Source organism: Penicillium manginii (genome assembly GCF_028828005.1).
Source record: "Penicillium manginii strain IBT 31320 chromosome Unknown utg000001l:1.0-3466041.0:1.0-3467806.0, whole genome shotgun sequence".
Taxonomy (NCBI): domain Eukaryota; kingdom Fungi; phylum Ascomycota; class Eurotiomycetes; order Eurotiales; family Aspergillaceae; genus Penicillium; species Penicillium manginii.
In genome coordinates this window covers 2,349,249-2,372,964 of record NW_026643102.1, presented here as the reverse complement: position 1 = coordinate 2,372,964, position 23,716 = coordinate 2,349,249, and the positions used below count along the sequence as shown (strand labels likewise).

Here is a 23,716-nt window from a genome sequence, read left to right as displayed (position 1 = left end):
CATATCCTGTATTTTACTCGAGTTCAAGGATCATTGTTTGGAGCCCATACCATACCATTAAAAGTACCCTAAGGTAACTGTAATAATCATAATAACTGTAATAATCATATTGTAAGACTGTAATACTTGGCGTGTCGCCCTACGAGCGCCTGCATAGAGTTGGACCCGCCGCGGCCAATCAAACTTCTCTTCAGCTCAACTTTTTGGGGGCCGGCGCATCGAGTCCTTCAGCTCGGGGGAATACGAGAGGGGGACAAGAGAGTGTAAGAAAGAGCCTCGATCGGCTTCTTTGTCCTTGTTCCTTTTCTTTTCATCTCACCTCCCTTTTCTTTTCCATTACCTTTGTTCCAGACTGTGACTCCGACTCTGCCATTACCTTTTTCTCCCCACCGCGGCACATGTCTCGATAGCATCGGCACACAAACTTTCTCCCCCCCCGCAGTCGCACGAGTCTTCTAGGTCGCACGCTGATAGCCGAGCTCAGTCCTGAACTCCTGACTTGATCCGACCCCCTTCCTCTCGAAAAGGTGAATTGGCTGCAATTTGACTTCGATATACTTCAAATCAACAAATCTCCTGATCCGGCCGAACCCCACCATCTGGACCCTGGATCACAATGTCTCTCCAGGTGAACGACCCACGGTCGCGCACTCGATCCAAGTCCCCTGGGCGTGAACGTTCAAGATCACGGTCGCGCGACAGTCGAGTCCCTTCTCCCTCGCCCTCTGGCCGTCCACGCGATCGCGATCGTGATCGTGACCTTGACCGTGACCGCTCGCCGGCCATCGAGGTTCGCGGTCCCAAGTCTACCACCAATTACGCCTCGGAGGACGACGCCGAGATCGAGCGTCAATACAAATTGCTCAAGGACGGCCGTCTCCGCAATGATGACTCGCGGGATGTAGTTTCGCGTGCTCCTCGTAGCCCTGCCCCCTACGATGTGCGTCGTTCAGACGACGAGGACAGTGACCGCAGACGTCGTGAAGGCACATCGTCGCGTCGTCGTCGCGACCCTCACCAGGATCGCTACGAGCATTCAGACAAGGAAGATGATCTGAAGCTGATCCAGCCGCGCGAGTACGACTCTCGCTCGCAGCGACGTCCCTCGCCGCCGCGTAGTCGACATGACGACTCGGACTCGGATGATGGACTCGCCTATGGCAACAATCCTGGCTCGCACCCAAGTTATGCCCGTCCCAGCCGGTACCAATACGCGCAGCCAGCAGCCAACTACCCGCCTCCTCAGCCTCAGCAGAAACCCCAACCCTCTGACTGGGCTCCTATCCCAGAGTGTGAGCGCCCAGGATTCGTTCCGCCAACCTCGCTACCTCCCGTCTCATCCGAAATGCCAGGCGCCTTCCCGCCGAGCTCGAGCTATGTTGAGAGTCCCGCGACGAGCGCACCGTCTTCCCCATGCCGCAGTATGCGGGTGCTCCGTCGACGCAGCCGCTCCCATATTCCTCGGGCGGAGGCTATTCGCAGTCGCATTATCGCACTGCCTCGGCGAGTGATGTCTCGGTATCGCAGGCCGGGTATGCCCAGCCAGGTCAATTCCAGTATGCGCAGGTTGACCCCAATGTGCGCTATACTTCCAAGACTACGCCGACGAAACCTTATACTGCCTCGGCGCAGGAACAGTTTGGCCGACAGCCTGAGCAGTATAACAGATTGCCGGACCAGCATCGTAGACTGCCGGATCAGTATAGCAACAAAGTGCCAGAACAGCCTGCCTGGCGATATAGTCATGACCCTCAGTTCGGCGATAGACAGCAGTCCCACGCATCTTCGCAATCGCAATCGCACTCGCATTCGCACTCTCGCTCTCAGTCGCAGTTGCAATCGCAGCCACCGACGCAATTGTCGGCTCCGCTCCAGCACCAGCAGCAGGTTGTGGAGATCACCCCCGGTGGTGGACGCGGCCGTCCCCACAGTCTATCTGTGTCGTCAGCGAACAATCTGGCCGTCGCCGTGCCTGGAGGCCATATCGGCCACCCACCTGCCAGTCCATTGCTGGAGCCGTATCATGGCACCTATCAATCGATGTCGCCTATGCCATCACCCATCATGATGCCATTGCGTGACGACGAAATATCAGACCTAGAGCCTCTGGACGGCGGCAGCTCACTTTCCGAATCTGGAAAGCGTAAGAAGAAATCCTCATCCTCCCGCGAGAAGGAGAAGGAAAGAGAAAAAGACAGCCGGCACCGCAGCAGCAAGGAGAAGATGCGAGAGAAGGAGCGTGACCGCGACTACGACCGCGACTACGACCGCGACGACCGCAAAGAAGACAGAAGACGCACAACCAGACCATCCGCCCACGACCGCCACGACTCAACCTCCTCCTTCCGCGGCGGCGATAACGACAGCGTAGTCCTAATATCCCCAACAACCGGCCGCAAGCGCGTCTCCTTCTACGACGCCACATCCGACGCCTTAACAATGCAATCAGCGCTCAACCACACGCGCAACATCGACAACAAAGCCATCCTCTCCGTCCTCCCCCGCCTAACATCCGACGAAATCCTCACCCTCCGCGCCGAGTATAAGAACAAAGTAAAAATGCACGGCAAAGGCATCAACCTCGCCAAACACCTCCGCCTCAAACTCGGCACCTCTTCCTTCGGCAAAGTAGCCTACGCCACCGCCCTCGGCCGCTGGGAATCAGAAGCCTACTGGGCAAACTGCTACTACCAAGCCGGCACCTCGCGGCGCGAACTCCTCATCGAGTCGCTAATCGGGCGGTCCAACGCCGCCATCCGCGAGATCAAAAATTGCTTCCGTGACAGTCGTTACGAGAATAGTCTCGAGCGGTGCATGCGGGCCGAGCTGCGCGCGGATAAATTCCGGGTCGCGGTTTTGCTGGCGCTTGAGGAGAGGAGGCAGGAGGAGCGCGATCCGATTGATTCCAGGCTTGTGAGGGAGGATTTGACGGATCTGCATCGTGCGCTGGTTAGTCGGGAGGGGGGCGAGACGGCTATGATTCATATCATTGTGAAGCGGAGTGATGCGCATCTGCGTGAAGTACTGCGCGCTTATGAGAGTGTTTATGGGCATAATTTTGCCAGGGCTATGATTGCCAAATCGAAGAATTTGGTGGTAAGTTTTCGTCTGCGTCTAGTTTATGCTTTGCTACCCCTCCTCTTCGCCTTCCCCTCTCTTGCTCTGGTATTATTTATGGGCCTTGCTAATAACAACAGGGTGAAACACTAGCCCATATTCTAAACGGCGCGATAAACCGGCCCATGCGCGACGCGCTACTGCTGCACCAAGCTCTCCGTGAATCCAGGACGAAAGGTGAACGGTCTGAATTGCTCATTTCTCGACTTGTCCGCCTGCACTGGGAGCCTAGGCACCTTGAGCTGGTTAAGACTGAGTATCGGAGGAGATATAATGAGCGTCTGGAGGAGGCGATTGCGGAGGAGATTATGTCTTCGACGACTGGGGCCGAGTGGGGGGGAGTTTTGTATTGAGTTGGCTAGGAGCTCTAGTTGATTTAGATTCAACATTACCAGTGGGGTTGGCTTTTCTTCTTGTGATTTGGTTTGGATGTGGTAATGCGGTAATGTATAAAGTGCAGTACACAAAGGACTACCTAGGTACATAATGGACTTATGTAGTATTTATCTTTTCGTGTGCAATATCTACCTAGGTGGCCTCCATCCCAGCACCAGCATCAGCAATACCCCACGCCCCACCTGCTACGAGTGGAGCTGGACCACCTATAAATTTAAATCCACCACCTGGACCAACGCCCCCACCAGGCAGTCCCCAAGGCGGAAACCAAGGCCATGTTGCAGCCCAGTAAGCCGGAGGAACAATGCCTGGAGCAGCAACCATAGAAGGATATTCGTGCGCATTCCGTTTATCAACCGCCGGCAATTGAGACGTGAGCCTAGTAGCGTTCTCACTGAGATCAAGCTCCCCGTTCTTATCCGGCGCAGCCCCCGTATACATAATTCTGCGCAACCACGGCCCACTAAGTCTAGGAATGCCCGGCGGCATATTACCCGGCAAAAGGGCGACTTGGATAACCCGCCAAGGTTCAGTCAAGTTGTGTAATTGGCCCAGTTGATCGTGCCATCGCAGATTGACCTGAAGGGCTCAAGTGGGGAGCACCATCATCCGATCCACGGAGTGGAAGGCGCAGTAGTCCCAAAAGGGAACGCGGAGGTCATTGGCGCGTTCACGGATTTGGATTATATCTTGTTCACTTAATAGGGCCATGTCGGAGCCTGTGTCGTCTAGGACTTTGATTCCTTTCCCGGCTGAGCCCGCCGCGAGCTGGAGGTCCCTCGCTCCTGGGCATCGGAAAACATATGACATCTAGACAGGCTTCAGTATTCTGAAATCTTTATACCTAGGTGCCTACTAGGTCCACGGGTATAAAACGACTTTAGGTATTTATACCACATGGTGACCCCACCTTAATAATCTTTTCGAATCAAGAGGTTCCGGCTTGTAGAGTTGCTTCCCATTCGACCAAAATGTAACCTTATCCGTGTGCCAGACCAAGACCCTCTTCCTGTATGCGGTGAGGAGAAAATGCACATTGCTAAGAGCATTCTGCGGGTCGCCTTCTTTCTCCAAATAGGCTTTTATTATCTCGAGGGTCTTCACCCGAGCAGCTGTATTGACATCGAGACCTGGCTCCTTATGTCAATGACACGCGTTCAAGTTAGAATATAAACCACTGGCATGAAAATGATTGAAGCTGCTAGTGGAGTCATCGCTGGGTGAACCAACCGAATTTATCTGCCCGTCTTTTATTTTCTTCCACGACGTTTAGGTTTCCAATTTCTTCGTCCACCATTGTGGTATGATGCCGTCATTAATCCGATCGTTACATCTTTGAATGACGGCTTCAATATTGCTGGCGAAAAGAAAGTTATCTCAATTAGTACGCTTTCGATGAGATGGGCTGGTGGGGATCTGCGCACTTATCGTCGATATAGTCCTCTGGATCCCAGTCTTTAGGACAGTCTTCATATTTTGTAATGGGATTTGCACCTCGGTTCCATCGGACAAATGGGGGGAACATTTTGTAGTCCGATATCTACACCATCAGGGAGCTCTGACATTATGGTGGTAAATGGCGAAGAATACTAGTAATAGCGGGCCTATAGAACGGAATTCAACCTCGAAAGTTCACACCGGCACTTCTTGGGTTGTTCGGAGACAAAAAAACTACTAGTACTAGGAGTATTTATATGCCCTAGTATATAATTGCAACTCGAAGTGAACTTGAATCGAGGGTCAAACAAAGAAGGAACAGAACTGTCTATTGGAGCTTAGAGTCAGGCTTTTGGTATTATATACAACTTGAAAGAAACCGAAGACAAGATTTCGAAATGGTTCCAAGGTTATAATGAATGAAAGGAGGAAGTATGAGGTTTGCTAAAGTGCATTCTACATTCAAAGAGGGAGGGTCTGTGCGTTTTTTGGGCCATATTTTCAGCCTTGAGATATTTCGAAAATAGGGATACCGAGGATTTTCAAGGATGACACTGAGTATGCAAAAGAAAGACCAGTCTGTCAGTACGGATGGGCTCGTCTCTTCCAAAGCGGCTTGTTGAACTTTAAAATTCATGCATAATGAGAGAATATCATCCCTTTGCTCGAGGCGGACATTAAATGACTCATTCGGTAGCGAGCCGAGCTCATGGCTAGCTCGTGCTACTCATCTGCATAAATACATGCAAGAGGTGATCGGGTTCTGCATGATGCACTAGTTCAAACTTCTCTCTAGGAAGTGGTGGAGTACCTACGTTGGTTTGGTACATATGTAGGCTGTATTAGGCAAGGGGGGTTATTCTGCATATTTGAGACAAAGCCGTGGGGGTCAGTTTCTTTGACATGGTTATGGTAGCCGGTGGGCTCTATCTTGAATTTCAGATAGACCATTCTCGCTCCTAGGACGAACCTATTCCCCCATTACTTGTCCCCGCCGTGATCTATGGGCTGTGTTCCGTAGGTGAGGATATCTCGCACCTTTCGGGGTTTCCACAATCACACCTGGGCAGGCAGTGCATAAAAGGCAGATTGTGAGCAAAAACACCGTGACTGAGAGGGAAGCTAGATATGTCACTTATTGGCTCTTGGGAACCTTGGAATAGATAGGCAACTTGGATATAAAATACATTATCAGGAGTTAGGGCAGCATCCTTTTCCATGGGGTTTCCTAGGGGTCGACATATGAGAGTTTGGAAATAGAGAGCTATTGGTGTTTTAATTGCGCCATTTTCTAATACAGCAGCTGAAAAGGACTAGTTTTCGAGGATTTTGACCAAACATCAAATACCACTCGCCACTGGGGGCTCTTACAAATGTTGATGAGGAAGACAAGACTTGTTCCGCAATTCTTAAACTATTAGAATCTGGCAGATATACCCGGAATGAAGCAACCGAAGAACTGCCTCGAACAGTACATGCCCAGGTGGTGAGGATATGATAAGGATAGTAAACACTAGGCACCACCCGTGGACCTTCACTCTTACTAGTATTTGGAATTTATGGTGACATCGTTTCGAAGGTTGGAGAACTGTATTAAAAGCCAGGATATTGAGCGTGCAACCCCTGCGTTATGGTAGTAAGACTACCACTAGTAGTAGTAGTAAATGCAGGTCATTCAAGTGGCGCTCGGAAGAAACCGCTACATTCGACATTGCTGGTAGATAGTGCCATGATTTGTGGGTTATGCGTGGTCCTGTAATCAAAATTAAAATAAGTCGATTATTGTAAAGTAGGAGTGTTGCTAGTATTTAGTATACTCTGTGCTTCAATGGTGGATGTTACATCGCCCTTCAGCCACACCCGCTTCTCTCTCTACTCTCTCCGCTCCTCTTTCACCAAATTGTTCAGCTCGCGGGGAGCAAACTCCATCCGGACTTAGACCCGTGATGAGGAGATTGCAATATGACGACCTCACGGCTTCCTCTACCCCCGAGCAGCGCTCTTCACCGTATCTCACGAGACCCGCAAGGACCCCCAGGCACCCCGCCAATAAGAAATGGATCGGCACCCCGGAGTCCAACCACGTCCTTTGTACTCCGTCCCTCCAGAACAACCTGCAGTCCAATGAGATGAACGTGGGCCACGCGACTCTCGTCACACTGCAGATGCGGTGTCCTGGTGAATCGAGGATGTACGGAGTACTTGGTACTCCCTACAATTAACAGGGAAATCAAATCCACGATCCCTCCCGCCATCTCGAAAGCTGACGCGTAAGGAGAGAGCCCCCCTGCAAGGTCTGCAAGGGGACTGACTGTGATTTGAACACTCTTGAAGCCATGAAGATCCAGACTTGATCCACTTCTGCAGGTCCCCGCGTTCGTTGTTCGTTCAAGTTTCCGACTCGATTCGTTCGCCATGAAGTCGTGCTGGGCCACGATCACCCCCCTTCCCCACAGATTGTCGGGCATCACTCCGTAGGGCTGATTTGCTGGCACGAAACCCTACTTCCAATGGTTTGGTCGAGTGCCGAAGTGTCGCATGATGGCATCACGCCTCGCACCTTCCCCAGTGGATGCCATGCATGAAGAGTAAGGTCACTCTCTCCGCATCGCCTCCAAATTTCCACCAACAACCAACATCTAATATCCAACACCCAGCATCCAACATCCCTGTTGGACCACACTCGTTTTCTCCACATCTTTATTTGCGCCATCCCGTGTGCTCAGTCACCCGGGCGCTCACCAAGCCTCAGTCCCTCCGCCTCTTTCCTCGTCGGCGTGTTGATTCCGCATAGACCGCTGCTTGTTTCCATACAACTGAGCGTTGTGAAGTAGCCGAGATTTCGGATTTTGGATTTCGGACCCAATATCTTCGAGCTTTCTCCAGACTCCCAGGTAAAGCCCCATTTTCCACAGATTGATTCTGTCCTCGAACCTATCACGATCTCCTATTTGCACCCCCCCTGCATCCGCTATTCCTCCCTTGCCATATGGCCGAAATGAGTGCATGAGATCGATTTCTGTACTTGGGCACTGACACTGATCAGCCGACTCACACGCTCGGAATTTGTTACCACATGCACGTCTACTGCATTTTGGAATCATGCTCCCCATAGCGCTAAACCTCTTTCCATCGTGACCGTGGGGTGAAGTGAACATTCTGGCATGCGGGACCGTGTCGGTTTGGTCAGTTTGGCCAGCTTGGCTGGCGTTGCCCCCTAGTCTGGTAGAGTGGACCTCAACTATAAAAATGTCCCTGGCATTCCGGTAAACAAACGTCGATCCTTTCCCTGCACTGCTCTGTCAGAATCGACAATATCTGCAGCTCTGGGCCCGCGGTTGCTTTTTCCTTCCTTAACCTACCGTCGACACTAATCCCTACACTAATAAAGGACTCGCTCCTTGGTTGATCGTTTCGATCCCGTCCAATCCTTTGTCGCCAAACTCACTGTCATCATGCAGCTGTTACGCCTCGTTCTTCTAGTTGCTTCTTTTGCTGGCTCTATCGGAGCTGTCTCTACGTTTTCACCTGCTCGACCCCCATCTCTACCACTTGCTGTCAAGTCACCATACCTGAGTACCTGGCAGAACGCCGGTAGTGATGGCGGAAATGGTGGATACCTCGCTGGTCAGTGGCCTACTTTTTGGCAGTATGTTCCTCTGGCTCGCTTTTCTCTCACTTTTCTCCGATGCGGTTTTTCTAACAAAGTCTCGAATAGGAACCAAATTACCGGTTGGGCTGGTCTAATCCGAGTCGATGGCCAGACCTACACCTGGATGGGGTTGCCCGGCACGAACACTGTCAATCAGACTGGTTTCGAGTACACTTCTACCAAGAGCATCTTTACGATGAATGTTGCGGACAAACTGGAGATGAACATTACATTCCTTTCGCCTATTACTCCAGCTGACTACCGACGCCAATCCCTTGTTTTTTCTTACTTGAATGTTGAGGTTGCCTCTTTGGATGGAAATGAGCATGAGGTGCAGGTCTACGCGGATATCTCAGCCGGTAAGTCGACCACAACTTTCCCTTTATCTTATATCCGTGGCACGTCTGATTAATTTAACACAGAGTGGGTATCTGGTGACCGTAATGCAATTGCCCAATGGGATTACGGCACCACCGACGAGGTTGCTTACCATAAGGTCTACCGTCAGACTCAGCTGGCATTTTCCCAGAACAACGAGCAGGCCGAGTGGGGCTATTGGTATTGGGCAACTGATGTTGATAACGACATGACGCACCAGTCTGGAGTAGATGTCGATGTTCGTGGTCAGTTCTCGAACAAAGGTGTTCTTTCCAACACCGCGGACACCAATTACCGCGCCATTTCGGACAAATGGCCTGTCTTTGCCTTTTCATACGACCTTGGCAACGTTGGCTCCAAACCCGTCGACACTCTTTTCTCTCTCGGTCTTACCCAAGACGAGGCAATTCAATACGAGGGGTCTTCCTCGTATAGCTCGATTCCGTCCCTCTGGAAGAGCTACTTTGATACCGAGCTGGAAGCTCTGTCTTTCTTTCACCATGACTTCGTGGCATCCAACTATCTTTCCAGCTCATTTGACAGCCAGGTGGCCAAGGATTCGATTGCCGTCGCTGGTCAAGACTATCTCACGGTTACCTCGCTCTCGGCCCGCCAGGCGTTTGGTGCAACCCAACTGTGTGGCACGGAAGAAAAGATGTACTTGTTCATGAAGGAGATTTCGTCTGATGGAAATATGAACACGGTCGACGTTGTCTTCCCTGCCTACCCTATCTTCCTCTACTCCAACCCAGAGCTGTTGAAACTGGTTCTCGAGCCCCTGTACGAGAACCAGGAGGCTGGGAAGTACCCCAACACCTACGCCATGCACGATATGGGATCCAACTACCCCAATGCTACCGGCCACCCCGATGGAAAGGATGAAGCCATGCCGCTGGAGGAATGTGGAAATATGATCATCATGACCTTGGCATACGCTAAGGAGGCCAAGGATACCGATTATCTGAATGAGCACTACGATATTCTCAAGAAGTGGACCAGCTACCTAGTCGAAGATGCTCTGTACCCGGCAAATCAAATCTCGACCGATGACTTTGCGGGATCTCTGGCGTGAGTATAAGATTAACCCCGTTCCTGAATAACGGGCTGACCAGTGCAATTAGTAACCAAACCAACCTGGCCCTGAAGGGTATGATCGGAATCCAGGCCATGGCTGTGATTGCAAATGAGACTGGCCACACATCTGACGCAGCCGATTATTCCGCAATCGCCCATGATTACATTACCAAATGGCAGGAGCTTGGTATCAACAAGAACGCCAGTCCTCCACACACCACGCTCTCATATGGTGATTCTGACAGTCACGGTTAGTCGCATTATTCCAAACCTCACCCCCACGGTTAGCCCTTACTCACACATTGATTCAGGTCTTCTTTACAATCTCTTTGCCGATGCTCAGCTTGGTCTCAATCTGGTTCCGCAGTCCGTCTACCAGATGCAGAGCGACTTTTACCCAACTATTGCGAACACATACGGTGTTCCTCTTGACACGCGTCACACTTTGACCAAGGGTAAGCTCGCGAGCACATGAATAGTTAAATCAAATACTGACTCTAAGACAGGTGACTGGGAATGCTTCGTTGCAGCAATTGCTTCGCCCAGCACCAGAAAGATGCTCATCGGCCACCTGGCTACCTGGCTCAACGAAACACCCACCAACCGTCCCCTGACTGACCTCTACGAGACGGTTACCGGAAAGTGAGTTTTCCAGACGCGAATATTCTCTGAAACACTGCTAACAACTTCAGTTACCCCTCCTCGCCGATCTTCGTCGCCCGTCCCGTCATCGGCGGATCTTTTGCGCCGCTCCTCGTCAAGAGCTCGTGAAGATAGTCGAACTTCTGATTCACCTCCCCTAATTCTTTCCATTCCTGTGATTTACTGAACAAGTTCTATTTTTCCCTTGACAAAAAATCCGATCACTACTTCCCTAGGACTAGTTCCCCTAGAGCAACTTGTACTTCGATTTAGTCCTCCGCGACGCGATATAAGATCGCCCACCCGCTCAAACTACTAGAGGTCTACGCGCTTCGTATATAAAATAATCAACTACTCGATTCTTAGTTGTAAAACTGTTCATTTGCGACAATCATGTGTAGGCTCTTGTTGGGTGTCCCCCAGGTACTGCGATCTATAAAGGCAATGGACCCACTTCCCCAGCAGAAAAGTGGGGACCACAAACAGATTAAGGTACACTTAAGAGGTGGAAGGCACGATTCACTTTCAAGTACAGAAGGCAAGAACAACCAACAACAGCAAAACAGAAAAGAGGAAAACAAAAAGACTGCCGAGTTCTGGAATCGATCTTCTGACCTGGACAAAAAACAAAAACGGCAAAAAGGTGGTTCAAGGCAGCTACCAGCGTTTCATTAATCAACCTAACCACTCTTCCCCCCAAACGGGTAGGGCCAGGACCCCTAGACCATTCGAAGCTACGATGCCTGGATGAACTACTTTTCCAATTGCAACTGATGTCTTGTTCAGTATCCTCATACAGTTGGACACGGTCGCTACAAACCATGCCCCTTCATTCTCCAGCCACATACATTATATACCAAATAACAGAGCTCAAATCCATCCGTGCCGTAGATTAAGAGGATTGAGGGAGACTTAATGCACTGGGTCAAGCAAATAGCTTCAACTAAGAGAGTACATCATGCAGAGAACTATTGGGTCCGTTGCCATTATGAAATAGGACTCGGATTAATTCAAACTACTTGAAATGGCGTGGATAGGCTGCATGTCGAATTTATTGTTCATTCCAACGTACGCTACAAGCGCTTTGACGATCTGAGAGGCAAACAATGGGATTCTCTTCTATCCAATCAAGGCTTTTATGAGTAACAACTCCGAAGATAATCATTGTTGGTTAATTTCAATTGGAACACATCCTGTTGGCTGCGGCAAGCAATTTTGCCATGGGCCAAATTGAGCACTGACCGAGCAGATTCAAACCTGCCCATGTTTCTGTCTCCGGTCATATATAGATTCAACTCTACTGAGAACTCTCATCCCAGCCATCAAAAGAACGAATCAGATCTGCGAGAATGTTAGCAATGCCGCTTGTCAGGCCAAAAAAACCACCCCTCTCAACAACGTACCATAATACAACATGATGCCCTCCAGATGGACGTCCAGATGGATGCGCTCGTCAACAGTGTGAATATTGAACGTGCCACCCGCGCGCGACGGGCTCCAGCGATAGATATTCTCCGAGAGAGACCAGTAGAAACGCGTATCGGTGTTTCCAGTCATGATATCACCAGCTACCACGACAGTCGGGGCGGATTGGGGCTTGGGCTCCGACTTAGCGAGAGGGTTGGGGTGGGACTCGAAGACGCTGCGCGCGACACCGGCAAAGCGAGCCCAGACCTTCGAGGTTATGGGATCGGTGGGAGAGATCGGGGCCGGCTTGAGAGGAACACTGAGTGGCGACAGGGTTAGAGTGCGATCCTCTGGCTTCTCGTTGGGAACAGGCTCTTCTCCGGGGAAGTCGACGTAGACGGTGACATTGTGGCTCTCGGCGATGGGGCCGATGATGCGAAGGGCACGTTCGCGTAGTTGATCGGGGGTCATGTGCAGAGCGACGCGGTAGTTGACGACGGCCGAGATCTTCTCGGGGAGAGCATTGGTCTTGACACCGCCGTTGAAGAGGTCGGCTGCCTGTGAGGTTTGCAGAGTGTAACGGACTGCGGGGCCACGAGCGGCGGCCACGGCTTCTCCCAGAGCTGCCGGGTCTCCCTCCTCCAACTTCTCAGCCAACCATGACTCGACTTGTTGAGGGGAGTACCGTGCCTGACACTCAAGCATGCCATATGATGGGTGGGAGGGTTCCAACCAGGGAGAGAAAAGCTCCTGGCGCTCAAGTTGGTAGATGATCTCGGACATGATGCCAACGCCAGTGTGAGCTGGTGGAACGGAGCTGTGGCCACCAGGAACCGCCAGATCGAGGATCAGGTCAAGACTACCCTTCTCACCAACTCCGGGCAGAGCGTAGATGACATCGTCGTTGGATGCAGACTCGCCGCCCAGGCTCTGCAGTCCCATGCCACCCTCGTCCAGGACGAACTCGAAGCTATCCTTGCCATACTTCTCCTCCAGTACTGGGGCAATCGAGCCAGCACCCAAGAATCCGTGGGACTCTTCATCGAAACCGAATGCAAACAAGACGGTACGCTGCGGCTGCCAGTTCTGCGAGAGCAGATCTTCCGCTGACGACAACAGGCCAATCAACACGTTCTTGCAATCGCTCGCGCCGCGGCCCCAAATCCATTCTCCGTCGAAATGACCCTCAAATGGCGGGTACGTCCAGTCCGATGGATCGGCAATTGGCACCACGTCCTGATGGGCCATGAAGAGAACAGGCTTACGAGTGGTGTCAGCGCCTTTGAAGGTGAAGACGAGACCGAGTCGGTTAATATGCTCGACCTCAGCGTGCTTGTGCCTGCATTGTTAGTTAGCAATGGTCCTCTGGTTTGCGGTCTTCTTTGCCAATACGGAAAAGCCTACACTAGAGGGAACATCTGCTCCAGCAACTTTTGGAACTTCACAACTGGCTCAAATGCCTCATCATATGGGTCCGTCGCATAGTCTCCAACAGTGGTGGGCACCTGCACCGCCCTTGAGAGACGCTGCGCCTGGCGGGCACGGAATGCCTCATCTTCCAAAAATATCAGCGATGAGTGCAGACCATCGTGCGGGGCAGCGACTCTCGATGCCTGTGGGCAGGTTTCCCGTCCGGAAGGTTCAACGAGCTCATTGCGAAAGCCGCCTTTATCGGAGAAGAGGATCTGTTGTGTGGGGATGTTTAGTCCAATGGCGGAGGGCACTGCCAATCCGAGGAGAGCGAGACCTTTCATGATTTAGGGATTCAATTGAGATATACTCAGGTACTCCTACAAACACGAGAGATCTTGAGGTTCAGTTAGACTGTACCCGGAGACCAACTTTCGTTTATATGGAGCCCTAAACAATTGCGACATCCCACGGCTATCTTATCTTCCCCTCAGTTACGTTCGGCTGGCGGCCGCTACCGCGCTTTTAACCATTTCAGGCAGGCTTTGAGCTCGCGTTTGCCGATGAGTCGGCAATGCATGATACTCTGCAATGATGGAGCTCTAAGGGTCTCCGAAATAGATGTATACACTTTCTGTTATACATGATCAAGGGGATTGGGATTCTGACAATTCTGGAAGAAGGGTTAACCCGGCCAAGAGTTGCGTTCTTGGTTCCGGCGGTGGATGGGTGGAACCCAGGGAAGAAGCTAAGAAGATAACGTGGAACCCTGGATGGATCAGGGACACGCCGGTGCTTTTTCTCGCAGAAAAGTACTCAAAGGGTACGAAGTACAGCCTCGCGATCCTTCCACGCCGTACCACCAACTCATTCCCGACGGTAATTCGCTGTCAACCCTTCACGAAAATTTTCTGCCACTCCTTTCCTTCAATGGCTTCTGCCGAGGCTGATCTGTCGATCTTCAAGGGAGCACACAGGGGGGGGGATACCCAACCCAAAAAATGTAGCGGGGATGTAGCTATTCCGAATCGAACCAAGTGGCAAACCAAGCTCCTCCGTTTCGCCATTGGCTTGAGACGGCTCTGTCAATTGAACGCCTCAAAGGGAAAATAAATGCCCAGCAAGGCGCCCACTCCGGGGATGACGATCGGGACGATCTCGAGGTTCCGACCAATCACGGCGCAATGGAGAGTTCAATAGAACACTCGGTTAGTGTTTCAGAAGCTGATCAGAGTGCACCAAGATGTCATCGTCTCCATTTCGAGGCTCCATAAAATTATTACGGGTCTCCGGGTGTTCCTGAGAGGGCGAACAGTTTTTTGGGACCGTCGCACTGAGACGAGGGTATAAGTGAGACAGGGCTTGCTGTTCTCCGGGGCCTTTCTCCTTTAAGTTACTTTTCGACATTTGTGTTTGTGTTTTGCGTTTGCGACACTATCCTTCGTTTCATCGCCGCATTCCGCATACTCAACACCCTACCCTCTCTTCGGCTACACTCTCTTTCCATTCCCTTCCTGGACTCTTTTCTTTCCTTGTGACACATATCGCAATATGCATTCCCAATACCTCTCTGCGCTCGCGCTCGCTTTGCCGGTCGTTGCGGGCTATACTTCGACTCTAGGCTGCTACTCCAAGGTTTCTTCTCTGACAAACCAGGCCGGGTTCCAATTCATGGACTATGGCTGGTGCACAGATAAATGCTCTGAGGGCGGATACCGTATTGCCGCCCTGAGTGGCGGCAAGAGTTGCGCTTGCTCTGATAAGCTCCCCGCCGAATCCGCAAAGGTCGATGATGATAAGTGCAATATCGATTGCCAAGGCTGGCCTGAGGATAAATGTGAGCCAAGCCCCAATCGCGGCGTTACAGCCCGAGCCTCTTTCAATGGCATATTCTATAACAGCGGCTAATATGTTCTTAACACAGGCGGAGGTGACGGATTCTATACTGTTCTCAGCACGGGCGATTACTCCAGCTCGAACTCGGACTCGAACTCGGATTCCGACTCGCCTTCAACAGACACCATCATCATGGCTGCTACAACCTCTACCAACTCTTCTCCCACCACCGCTGGCGGCGGAATCGTTGTCGCACCTACAAATATCAACGAGTCCAACGTACCCACCAACATCCTGACCGCACCGGCATCTATGGTTTCCAAGGCCAGCGCTAGCGCCTCGGCCATTGCCACCGCAAATGCAAAGGTCACATCTGCCCCTGGCATCACCGCCGCAAGCGCGAGCTCTACACCCTCTTCCACCAATGCCGCCGCCACTCTCCGCGCTGGTCCCATAGCCGGCGCTTTCGTTGCTGGCCTTGGTCTGCTTCTGTAAGAAGCGGATTCCAAGCACTGCTCGAGTCTTTGTTTCTCGCGCTGTTGTACTTATACCGTTGCTCTTTGTATAATGTATTTCCTACTGCATACACAAAACGACATCCGGTTCCGGTGAGGACTGGCGGGTTTCTCTATCATTCGGTCTCGCAGGTCGAGGCCGGTTGGTGTTTCGAAGGGGCCTGGGACTGGCGCGCGGGATTTCGCGATATACCTTGGTATTCACACATTCGTTAATGGATCTGGTGATCCGATCTTTACAAGCTGAAGTTACTAGTAGTACTAGTAGCCTAGCCTAGCATACCACCGAATGGACTTCACTATCCTCGGAAATAATCTTCCTTGTAATCTAGTAGCTTGAGTATGTCCAAATTGATCCAAGTTTCGTCTGCGACAGTCACGAATTGAGCTTTGCGAGGAGTTCCTCAATTGCGCCGACAGTCATTTCTTTTACAGAAAACGCAAATCCCTACGCTGAACCTCATTCAATGCAAAAAAAGACCATCAGTACTCCGTAGAGTGACATGTCAACTGGGAAACGTCAGGTAAGCGCTAGTCAGCCAATTTAAATGAGTGGTGGGACGGCTTGACGTCAGATTCCCCATAGTATTCCCCCCGGAAAAGCAAGTCGGGGAGAACACCGATCATTACTCGAAGCGTCAACTGCTCGCTTTGACGAGGGGAAGCGGGCACAAACGTCAAGCAAGATTCAATATTATAGCAACACAGACCATCATATCTCCCGGGCCTAAATTAACTAATTATCGCGCGGCAGAGAACGTTCTGATTCGCGGAGCTGAGCAGAGCAGAGCAGAGCACCATGGCATTCGCTCGCAGATTAGCCATCCTCCCCGGAGGCCTAGGTAGGAGAACCACAAATCACCCGACAGCGATGATTCGGATGACGAGGCAGGGTTAACCCCGATTTGCGACAGGCGGACTGGGCTCGAGTATTGGCAAGAAACTGCGCGAGCAAGGCGCCCAAGTCGCGATCCTTTACGCGCCCTTTGAAGCGAAGCGACGGGACGAGTTGCTCGAGGCTGGGTACGGTGGTACCGACATGGACGATATCCGCACCTATGAGTGCGACATCACGTCTGCGGACTCGGTGCAGTCAGCATTCGACTCGCTCGAGAAGGAGATTGTTGGTCCGGCTTCGTCGTCGCTGGCCGACCGGGTTTTCCCAAGTATCTTGATCAATACGGCTGGGTATGTCTCGCTCAGCGATATGGAGATCACGCCGCCTGAGGAAACCATGAAGCATCTCACGACGAATGTCTTTGGTCCCATGCTCTGCTCGCAGGCCTTTGCGAGGTTGTACTTTGCTGCGTCAAAGGTTGCGGAGTCGTCGGCTGGTTTGCCTCCGCCGGGGAGGATCGTGAGTATCTCTTCGCAGGCTGCGCATGCGGCTTTGCACCGGCATGGTGCTTATTGCGCTTCTAAGGCTGCTCTTGGTGGGTTGACTCGCAGTATGGCGTCGGAGTGGGCGGGTCGGGGGATCACGTCTAATACAGTTTCTCCGACTGTTGCGTGGACCGCGCTGGGGCAGAAGGCTTGGGGTGAGAAAACGGTTAGGGAGGCTTTTTTGAAGAGTATCCCCACTGGCAAGTTTGCGCTTCCGGAGGAGGTGGCTGATGCTGTTCTGTTCCTTTGTCAGGTAAGTCTGCGTCAATGTGTGTTGGTTGTATATGATACTTACTCGTTGAATAGGACTCCAGTGGGATGATCAATGGTGCGGACATTCGAGTTGATGGCGGCTTCACTATTCGGTAGAATCATGTCAGTCATTGTATGTTGATAACTAGATATACAAAGTTAATCTCTTATGGATTGTTTGTAAAAGGGCATGCTGGTTTGTGTTGTATTGTGCTGTGTCTTGAAGGAAGTAGCAAATTCAAGCGTGATCAGCAGTCTTCCTCTTCCCTCTTCTCTCCATCTCCATCTTCATCTCCATCCACATTCCCATCGATCATTTCATTACCATGGTGTTCTACTTAATATATTAGCAAGCCAGTACCACAGGCTATTAGTATTCCTATCTCAAACATTCCCGATACTCGTCCCTGTCGAATGTCTTCTTAAAGTATTATATGGACTGACCGAGGTTGAAGATCAAGTTGAGCATTGTATGGCCGTACAGAATTCACAACCTCAATTATCATCCGGAAATATGTTTCCTTTCCAGGCTGAATTGACGGAGGAATACTTCGTCGTATTTAACTTGAAGCTCTGGAGACGGGGCATTATTTCTATGCCATAGACCGTGTACTACGTTTTGGGTTGCATTTCACACTCAGTCTGTTTTATTCATTTTCTATTATTATTGGGTATGTACTTTTCATCAATGAAACCATTCCTTAGTTTGAGGCATCTCTGGTCAACTTTCGTGCAGTATAACCGGGTGTTGTCCAGACATCATACTCCACTCATTCCATTTCTCATATTTTTCTTCACTTGCAAGGTCTTCCACTGCACCAACTAGATGATATCCGAAACATCAACATCCTCCTCCCGCTGCACCTTCGTCCCAGACTGCGGATCTTCAAAAACCTTCCTCTCCCTAGCAAAAGACGACAATCCCGACCTATCAACATCAAAGTCCCGATGGAACACCCGACCCCCCCGAATCCTTCATCTCCCGATGATGCCGCGAACCCCCACCGACATCATAATCGGAGTGTTCATCATACGCCCCAGAACCGGGATCATACACCTCTGTGGCGAATGAGCCTCTGTCCACATCATCGTCTACAGATCTGCCGAGCTTCGTGGCGCCATATGCATTACCCGTATCAATTGCCGCAGACCCAGCGGCGTCTTCCTCGTCTAGGTCTGTGATCCGTCGGACTCCGCCTGCAGATGTTCCCCCGGAACCTGGGAGTGCGAGCTCTTCTTGGCCTGTTTGATCGTAGCGTCGTTCTTCGAGTACGGCGGGTTGGCCGAGGTCTTGCCAGGCTGTGCGGACGATGGTTGTGCCGTCGTGGTCGGTGTGGGAGAATGTTGAGGAGCGGTGGCCGCTGGTGGTTGTGTCACCGCTGTTGCTCGTGGTGGAATTATAGTAGTAGGAAGTACGTGAGTAGGATTCTGACATTATGGGCGAAAGATAGAGTGGGTAAATTGAACACTAGATGTTGCCAGTTCAAGTTCAAGTTCAAGTTGATATGGTGCGTGAGTCGTGGAATGAAACGTACTTCGTTGATTCGTGAAAATTCATATAACCCCTCTCTTCATACACAGTATTATTGAACAGCATTATCTCGAATGTTGATATAGTCTATATTGTGGCAAGAGACGAGGCAAATTGACATCATGGAGTCTGGCGGCGATCCTCTCGGGTCAACGCGGACGAATATCAGATCCTGGCGAGACCCCTGAAGGTCCAGGTGGGCACCAATTAAAGAGCTCGCAGGATGAGAAATCAGAAGCTCAAGATAAAGCATGTGCCCGGGAACCCAGAAAACGATCAATCGAGGCCATTCAAGTGGGGTAAATGCGAAGAAGGTTTACATGTACTTCTGGAAACACTTGTCCTTGAATTGCCACCCAGCAAGCCACAAGTCACGCAAATTAACGGTAGGCCTGAGTTATCTGATGTCTAAGCGACTCTAGAGCTTCTGCGAAGGTTCTCGGGAGCTTGTGGAAGAACAAAGGTACATTATCAAATATTTGCGTCATTGGTGAGTAAGCTTGGTCAAGACAAACCCTATGGTGGCAGATTTCGTTAACAGATCTTATCTAGCTTTAGAGCCGGGCTTACCTTTGATCATGCGTAGCGGGATATTTCTTCAATGTCGAGTTAGCTTCTTGCACATGGCTGTTTTCATCACTTGGAGCTCGAACAAATAACGGAGACTGCCAAATGATGTTCCGATTCCCTCACCCAGCTTGTTTTCAAGCAAGCAAAGAAATGAAACCCCAAAGTCTTCATTTTCAAATCGGACTGTTTCAGGATCATTTTTCAAACAATCGATTTTTCGTCCAACCATGACAAATCAAAAGCCTAACTCAATTCGAGCGGCGGTTGTGAAGGATTTCAACAAGGGGTACGAGGTCCGTGACGTTGACGTTCCAACCGATTTAGGTTCAAACAACATTATCATCAGAATCGCCGCCGCTGGATACTGCCATACAGACCTCCAAATGATACAAGGTGTATATGAGTCAGACGGAGCGAAGCCTAGTTTGATCGGGTCTCACGAACCAGCCAAAACAGTCTCAAGGAAGGGTCAAATGCGCGACAATACAACATTTCGGCGATCGCGTGGGATCTATCAATACCTACAACCTTGGAGTTTCTGTAGTTTGTGATCTTTCAAGATTCCAAGTTTATTACCTGCATTCTGGAGAGCCTTAAAAGTATTACTGTAAGCATTCGATTTACTAGAATTTAGCTTTCTTCCTATGTAGGCGTGATGCAAGAGAAGTAGGTATTAGCTCAGATCATTAGATGAAATGTTATTGCGCACTCCGAAAGCTTAGAGCCACGGTACTGGTGGGAAAGAAGCTGTGCCCTTGAGTAGTATATGAGTAAAAAATGTATGACCTTGACTCCAGCCCAAAATTCTACACAATATATCCCGGAAAATGCTTTTGTGAAGAACCCCTTACTCATCGCTGAGGTCATCTGAGTCGCTGGTTAGATCACCATCAACATCCATCTTCTTCATGGCGGCGTCGCCATTGCGCCCTTTTTTCTCAGCAGCGAGCCACGCTTCCCGCTTCTTAATTTCACGTTCTTCCTTCCTTGCTTGACGCGCGACCTTGTCACGTTGTGCGGCCTCTTGCTTCTCATGCAATTCATTGATGTAATCCTGCAGGGTCGCCAGGTCCGAGCGCAATTGCACAACCTCATCCGCAGTAGCGTGCCGAGCAGTATCATTCACCGCTGCCTTCTTCTTGAGCATGGCCACTTCGGTTTCCAGCTCTGTGACGTGGTTGTCTCGGGAGGATGCGTCCTCAGTAGGCTCTGAGATGGTAGATGTCACGGGCACAACACGAGTGACGTCAGATCCGCCTGAGGTGCGAAGTGCGGCCAATTCAGCAAGACCATCGTCGATCATTGAGTCGGGGAAGCTTGCATGTGTGAGGGCTTGGGAGAAAAGAGTCGATTTAAGGTTGCGGGGTTGAGAGGGAGCAGTGATGTGGGTGTTGAAAACGTAGTCGGCTGGGACAGCGCCTGGGGCATACGACGGATCGGAGGAGGCATTATCATGACGGGGCTTGACGATGGTGTGAGCGGTTCTTTTCAGTTCCTTCGAAGCCGGCTGAAGGCCGGTTGGTGGCAACGCGACTAAGTTTGTAACGGGGTGCGTGTAGTCGCCGACAGTTGTCGCAAACTTGCGGCGCGCAATGTTCCATGACAAAACTTTTCCACTTTCATGCGCCGAGAGCAGAATCGTACCATCATAAGATAGGGATCAGGCACGGGTCGAGCCTGAGTCGGCCGAAGGTGGAAGCCATCGGTCTTCCGAGGTCACTTGTGCTGGAGTGGATTGAAGCGAGGCATCGTGGATGGTGTGCTGCGCTGTGTTGCCACGGTAGAAATCTATTGACTGCACGCTTCCATCTTCGTATCCAACGTAGCCAGCCCGGTCGACGGGATCCAGCGCCACACATGTCGCAGAAGATGGGAGGAGAAATGTCCGCAGAACCCGACCTGTATGATAGTCCCATGCGATTGCTGTATTATCCTTCGCCGTTGAGACCGCAATGTTGTGTCGGCCATTGCTGTGTCCAATCGCGAGAGCGGTAATGGCGGCGCGATGGTTAGAAAAAGTGCGGATGGGGGCATTGGAGGGCTGGCGTGTTTGGCTTGAGGTGGGCTTCGAAAATGAGAGAATTCCGGGCAAGGACCAGACATGCACAGCAGCATCAGGCGAGCCGGAGAGGATGAAGTTCGAGGTGGGATCGACAACGATTGAGGTGACGGGCTGAAGATGAGAGGCGGTAGTGGATACTTGGCGTCCGGTACAGGTCTAGAAATTCGCAAGTTAATTTCAGCGCGGATTAATATGACAGATCATGCCGTCAACAAGATAAGGGCTGAACTAGTTTCATACCTCCCACACGATCAGCCGGCCACCTTCTGTGCCAAGGATCAGAACATCGCCATACTTGGCACCAGCAACAGCAATGCTGCGGATGCGCTCTGGGAAAGGAACAAGGGCCTCTTGGTTTCCCTTCTCTCGACTATAAACGTGAATGACGGCCTTGTCAGCCTGTGCGGCGAAAATGTGCGTAGGGCTCACGGCCAGGCCATTGGGATGAGTTGAGCTCTTCTTGAAAGTGGATCGAATTTGAGGAGAAGGCTGGAATTCCTGCAGGCAAATGCCGACATCTCTCAGGGTGGCGGCCGAAGATTTAGCAGAGAGCAGCGTCGATGCGACGAATGATTCGGAAAGCATTGAGAATGAGGGGGCCCTGAAGAGGGGTCGTGCATGAAATATGGGGAGGCTAAGTTTCCGAATGCCTTCCCAGCCGTCAACTTTTTTTTTCCGGTCGTTGGATTGCGATAAGCTCAGCGATAAGCCGATGTCTTTGCCATGTTTGTCATGTTTGTCATGTTTGGACCTTCTGTTCCCGCCAACCGGGAAATATCCAAGATGCGCGCCATCCACCCCGGGCTGGATGTGATCAGTATGAAACTCTACTTGTCCGATCAAACACGATCACAGTCCTGTGGCCTTAATCTTACAAAGTTCCAACTGAAAAAAACTCACATCTATCAGTCTACGCGGGTCAGAAAGTTGGACCTGTCAATGATCTATGATCCACTATCTAAACAATTCGCCGACTAAACACCAAGTATGCAACGATATGAAACAGCCGATCACGAATCTGCCAGGAACACGTCACTTCCGTGGTCAAATCCTGCTCTACAATACGTGGATTTGATTCCAAATTTTCTCTCTACACAATGGCAACGGTCACTGGCCAGGAATCCAACGCCATGGCGAAGCATTTTATACTCCAGTTTCAGACCACATCCAGGCATGAGCCGGACAATGCAAGGGATGAACCCTCTCCTCTTCACCAGGGGTGACGGCGAGACACAACATCCAATGATGACCCGCTCGCATACACCCTGTTGACGATCCTGTTGCCCTTTTGCAGGGTCTGATTCGCCACGGCCACCCTTTTCCTTTCTGTCCATCCCAATTGTCTCATTCCTAAGCTCCACTCTCCCGCTGGTCCATGACGAGATTTGGCGACGGGGGAGGGTCCATCCACGTTGACGGACGCCTGCAGGACCCAGATCTGGAATTCGGGTCCAATCAAACCTCGTCGCCCTGCTCTGATCTCACTCTGAACAGGAATGCAAGGATGGGGCGAGCTCATTCTCACTATTATTGTCCTGGCCCGTGCCTGCTGTGAGTTAAGTTGGTTGAGTGCCGGAGGGGAAGCCTGAAGGGGGCTCATTTTCAGCATGCCCGGGTTTCTTTGAGGCAGGGTGGTGATTCCTGTCAAGGGATACTGTAGTCCCTGGTGACCCTTATCCACCGGAAACTACCTGGCTAGCAACACAGTTTGTATAAGGACATATCGAGCCCCTGCATTGGCTGACGGTTTTGTTTTGACCGGTAATCTCTCACCTCACTCGACCCATCGCATTCTCATCCAGGTAGCGCTTGTGTGACCAGTCATTTTGCTTTTTTCGCTTCTATCTAGTTGCGAACAGGACTGCTTCATATCAAGGCCGCGCCATGGCCACCATGGACGGTGGCACCGCCAAAATGCCTGCGAATCCATGCTTCCCGGCTCCTATCAAAACTCACATCAGAAACCAGGACTCCTATTCGTCTTCATTAAGTCACGATGCTATGGCTCTTGGCGAGCCCATCCCGTCGCCACGCCGATGGTCGCCTACATATCA

At 51.1% G+C, this 23,716-nt stretch overlaps 9 protein-coding genes across 9 annotated transcripts; 4 read left to right on the top strand and 5 right to left on the bottom strand.

The window, feature by feature from the left end:
* Nucleotides 1-616: 616 nt before the first annotated feature.
* Nucleotides 617-3,470, top strand: anxc4 (annexin ANXC4; the record flags this gene model as incomplete). The annotated part of the gene is made up of 3 exons (XM_057097504.1): nt 617-1,421; nt 1,472-3,096; nt 3,198-3,470. The coding sequence occupies 3 exons, from the start codon at nt 617-619 to the stop codon at nt 3,468-3,470; spliced, it is 2,703 nt and encodes a 900-aa protein (XP_056965997.1).
* A 175-nt stretch (nt 3,471-3,645) lies between these two features.
* N7533_000853 (uncharacterized protein) lies at nt 3,646-3,954 on the bottom strand (the record flags this gene model as incomplete). The annotated part of the gene is made up of 1 exon (XM_057097503.1): nt 3,646-3,954. The coding sequence occupies one exon, from the start codon at nt 3,952-3,954 to the stop codon at nt 3,646-3,648; it is 309 nt and encodes a 102-aa protein (XP_056965996.1).
* Nucleotides 3,955-4,101: 147 nt separating this feature from the next.
* Nucleotides 4,102-4,323, bottom strand: N7533_000852 (uncharacterized protein; the record flags this gene model as incomplete). The annotated part of the gene is made up of 1 exon (XM_057097502.1): nt 4,102-4,323. The coding sequence occupies one exon, from the start codon at nt 4,321-4,323 to the stop codon at nt 4,102-4,104; it is 222 nt and encodes a 73-aa protein (XP_056965995.1).
* Nucleotides 4,324-8,405: 4,082 nt separating this feature from the next.
* gta1 (glutaminase GtaA) lies at nt 8,406-10,825 on the top strand (the record flags this gene model as incomplete). The annotated part of the gene is made up of 7 exons (XM_057097501.1): nt 8,406-8,599; nt 8,669-8,961; nt 9,025-10,048; nt 10,102-10,304; nt 10,366-10,509; nt 10,561-10,696; nt 10,747-10,825. 7 exons carry the CDS (start codon nt 8,406-8,408, stop codon nt 10,823-10,825), a joined length of 2,073 nt encoding a protein of 690 aa, XP_056965994.1.
* Nucleotides 10,826-11,993: 1,168 nt separating this feature from the next.
* On the bottom strand, nt 11,994-13,857 carry cps1 (Gly-Xaa carboxypeptidase; the record flags this gene model as incomplete). The annotated part of the gene is made up of 3 exons (XM_057097500.1): nt 11,994-12,037; nt 12,100-13,442; nt 13,508-13,857. The coding sequence occupies 3 exons, from the start codon at nt 13,855-13,857 to the stop codon at nt 11,994-11,996; spliced, it is 1,737 nt and encodes a 578-aa protein (XP_056965993.1).
* A 1,207-nt stretch (nt 13,858-15,064) lies between these two features.
* Nucleotides 15,065-15,844, top strand: N7533_000849 (WSC domain-containing protein; the record flags this gene model as incomplete). Its single annotated transcript, XM_057097499.1, has 2 exons — nt 15,065-15,350; nt 15,438-15,844. 2 exons carry the CDS (start codon nt 15,065-15,067, stop codon nt 15,842-15,844), a joined length of 693 nt encoding a protein of 230 aa, XP_056965992.1.
* Nucleotides 15,845-16,663: 819 nt separating this feature from the next.
* N7533_000848 (putative short-chain dehydrogenase/reductase) lies at nt 16,664-17,616 on the top strand (the record flags this gene model as incomplete). Its single annotated transcript, XM_057097498.1, has 3 exons — nt 16,664-16,706; nt 16,779-17,500; nt 17,554-17,616. The coding sequence occupies 3 exons, from the start codon at nt 16,664-16,666 to the stop codon at nt 17,614-17,616; spliced, it is 828 nt and encodes a 275-aa protein (XP_056965991.1).
* A 705-nt stretch (nt 17,617-18,321) lies between these two features.
* N7533_000847 (uncharacterized protein) lies at nt 18,322-18,934 on the bottom strand (the record flags this gene model as incomplete). Its single annotated transcript, XM_057097497.1, has 2 exons — nt 18,322-18,403; nt 18,462-18,934. The coding sequence occupies 2 exons, from the start codon at nt 18,932-18,934 to the stop codon at nt 18,322-18,324; spliced, it is 555 nt and encodes a 184-aa protein (XP_056965990.1).
* Nucleotides 18,935-20,447: 1,513 nt separating this feature from the next.
* On the bottom strand, nt 20,448-22,247 carry N7533_000846 (putative ribosomal assembly complex component Ipi3; the record flags this gene model as incomplete). Its single annotated transcript, XM_057097496.1, has 3 exons — nt 20,448-21,208; nt 21,269-21,818; nt 21,903-22,247. 3 exons carry the CDS (start codon nt 22,245-22,247, stop codon nt 20,448-20,450), a joined length of 1,656 nt encoding a protein of 551 aa, XP_056965989.1.
* Between the last annotated feature and the right edge of the window lie 1,469 nt (nt 22,248-23,716).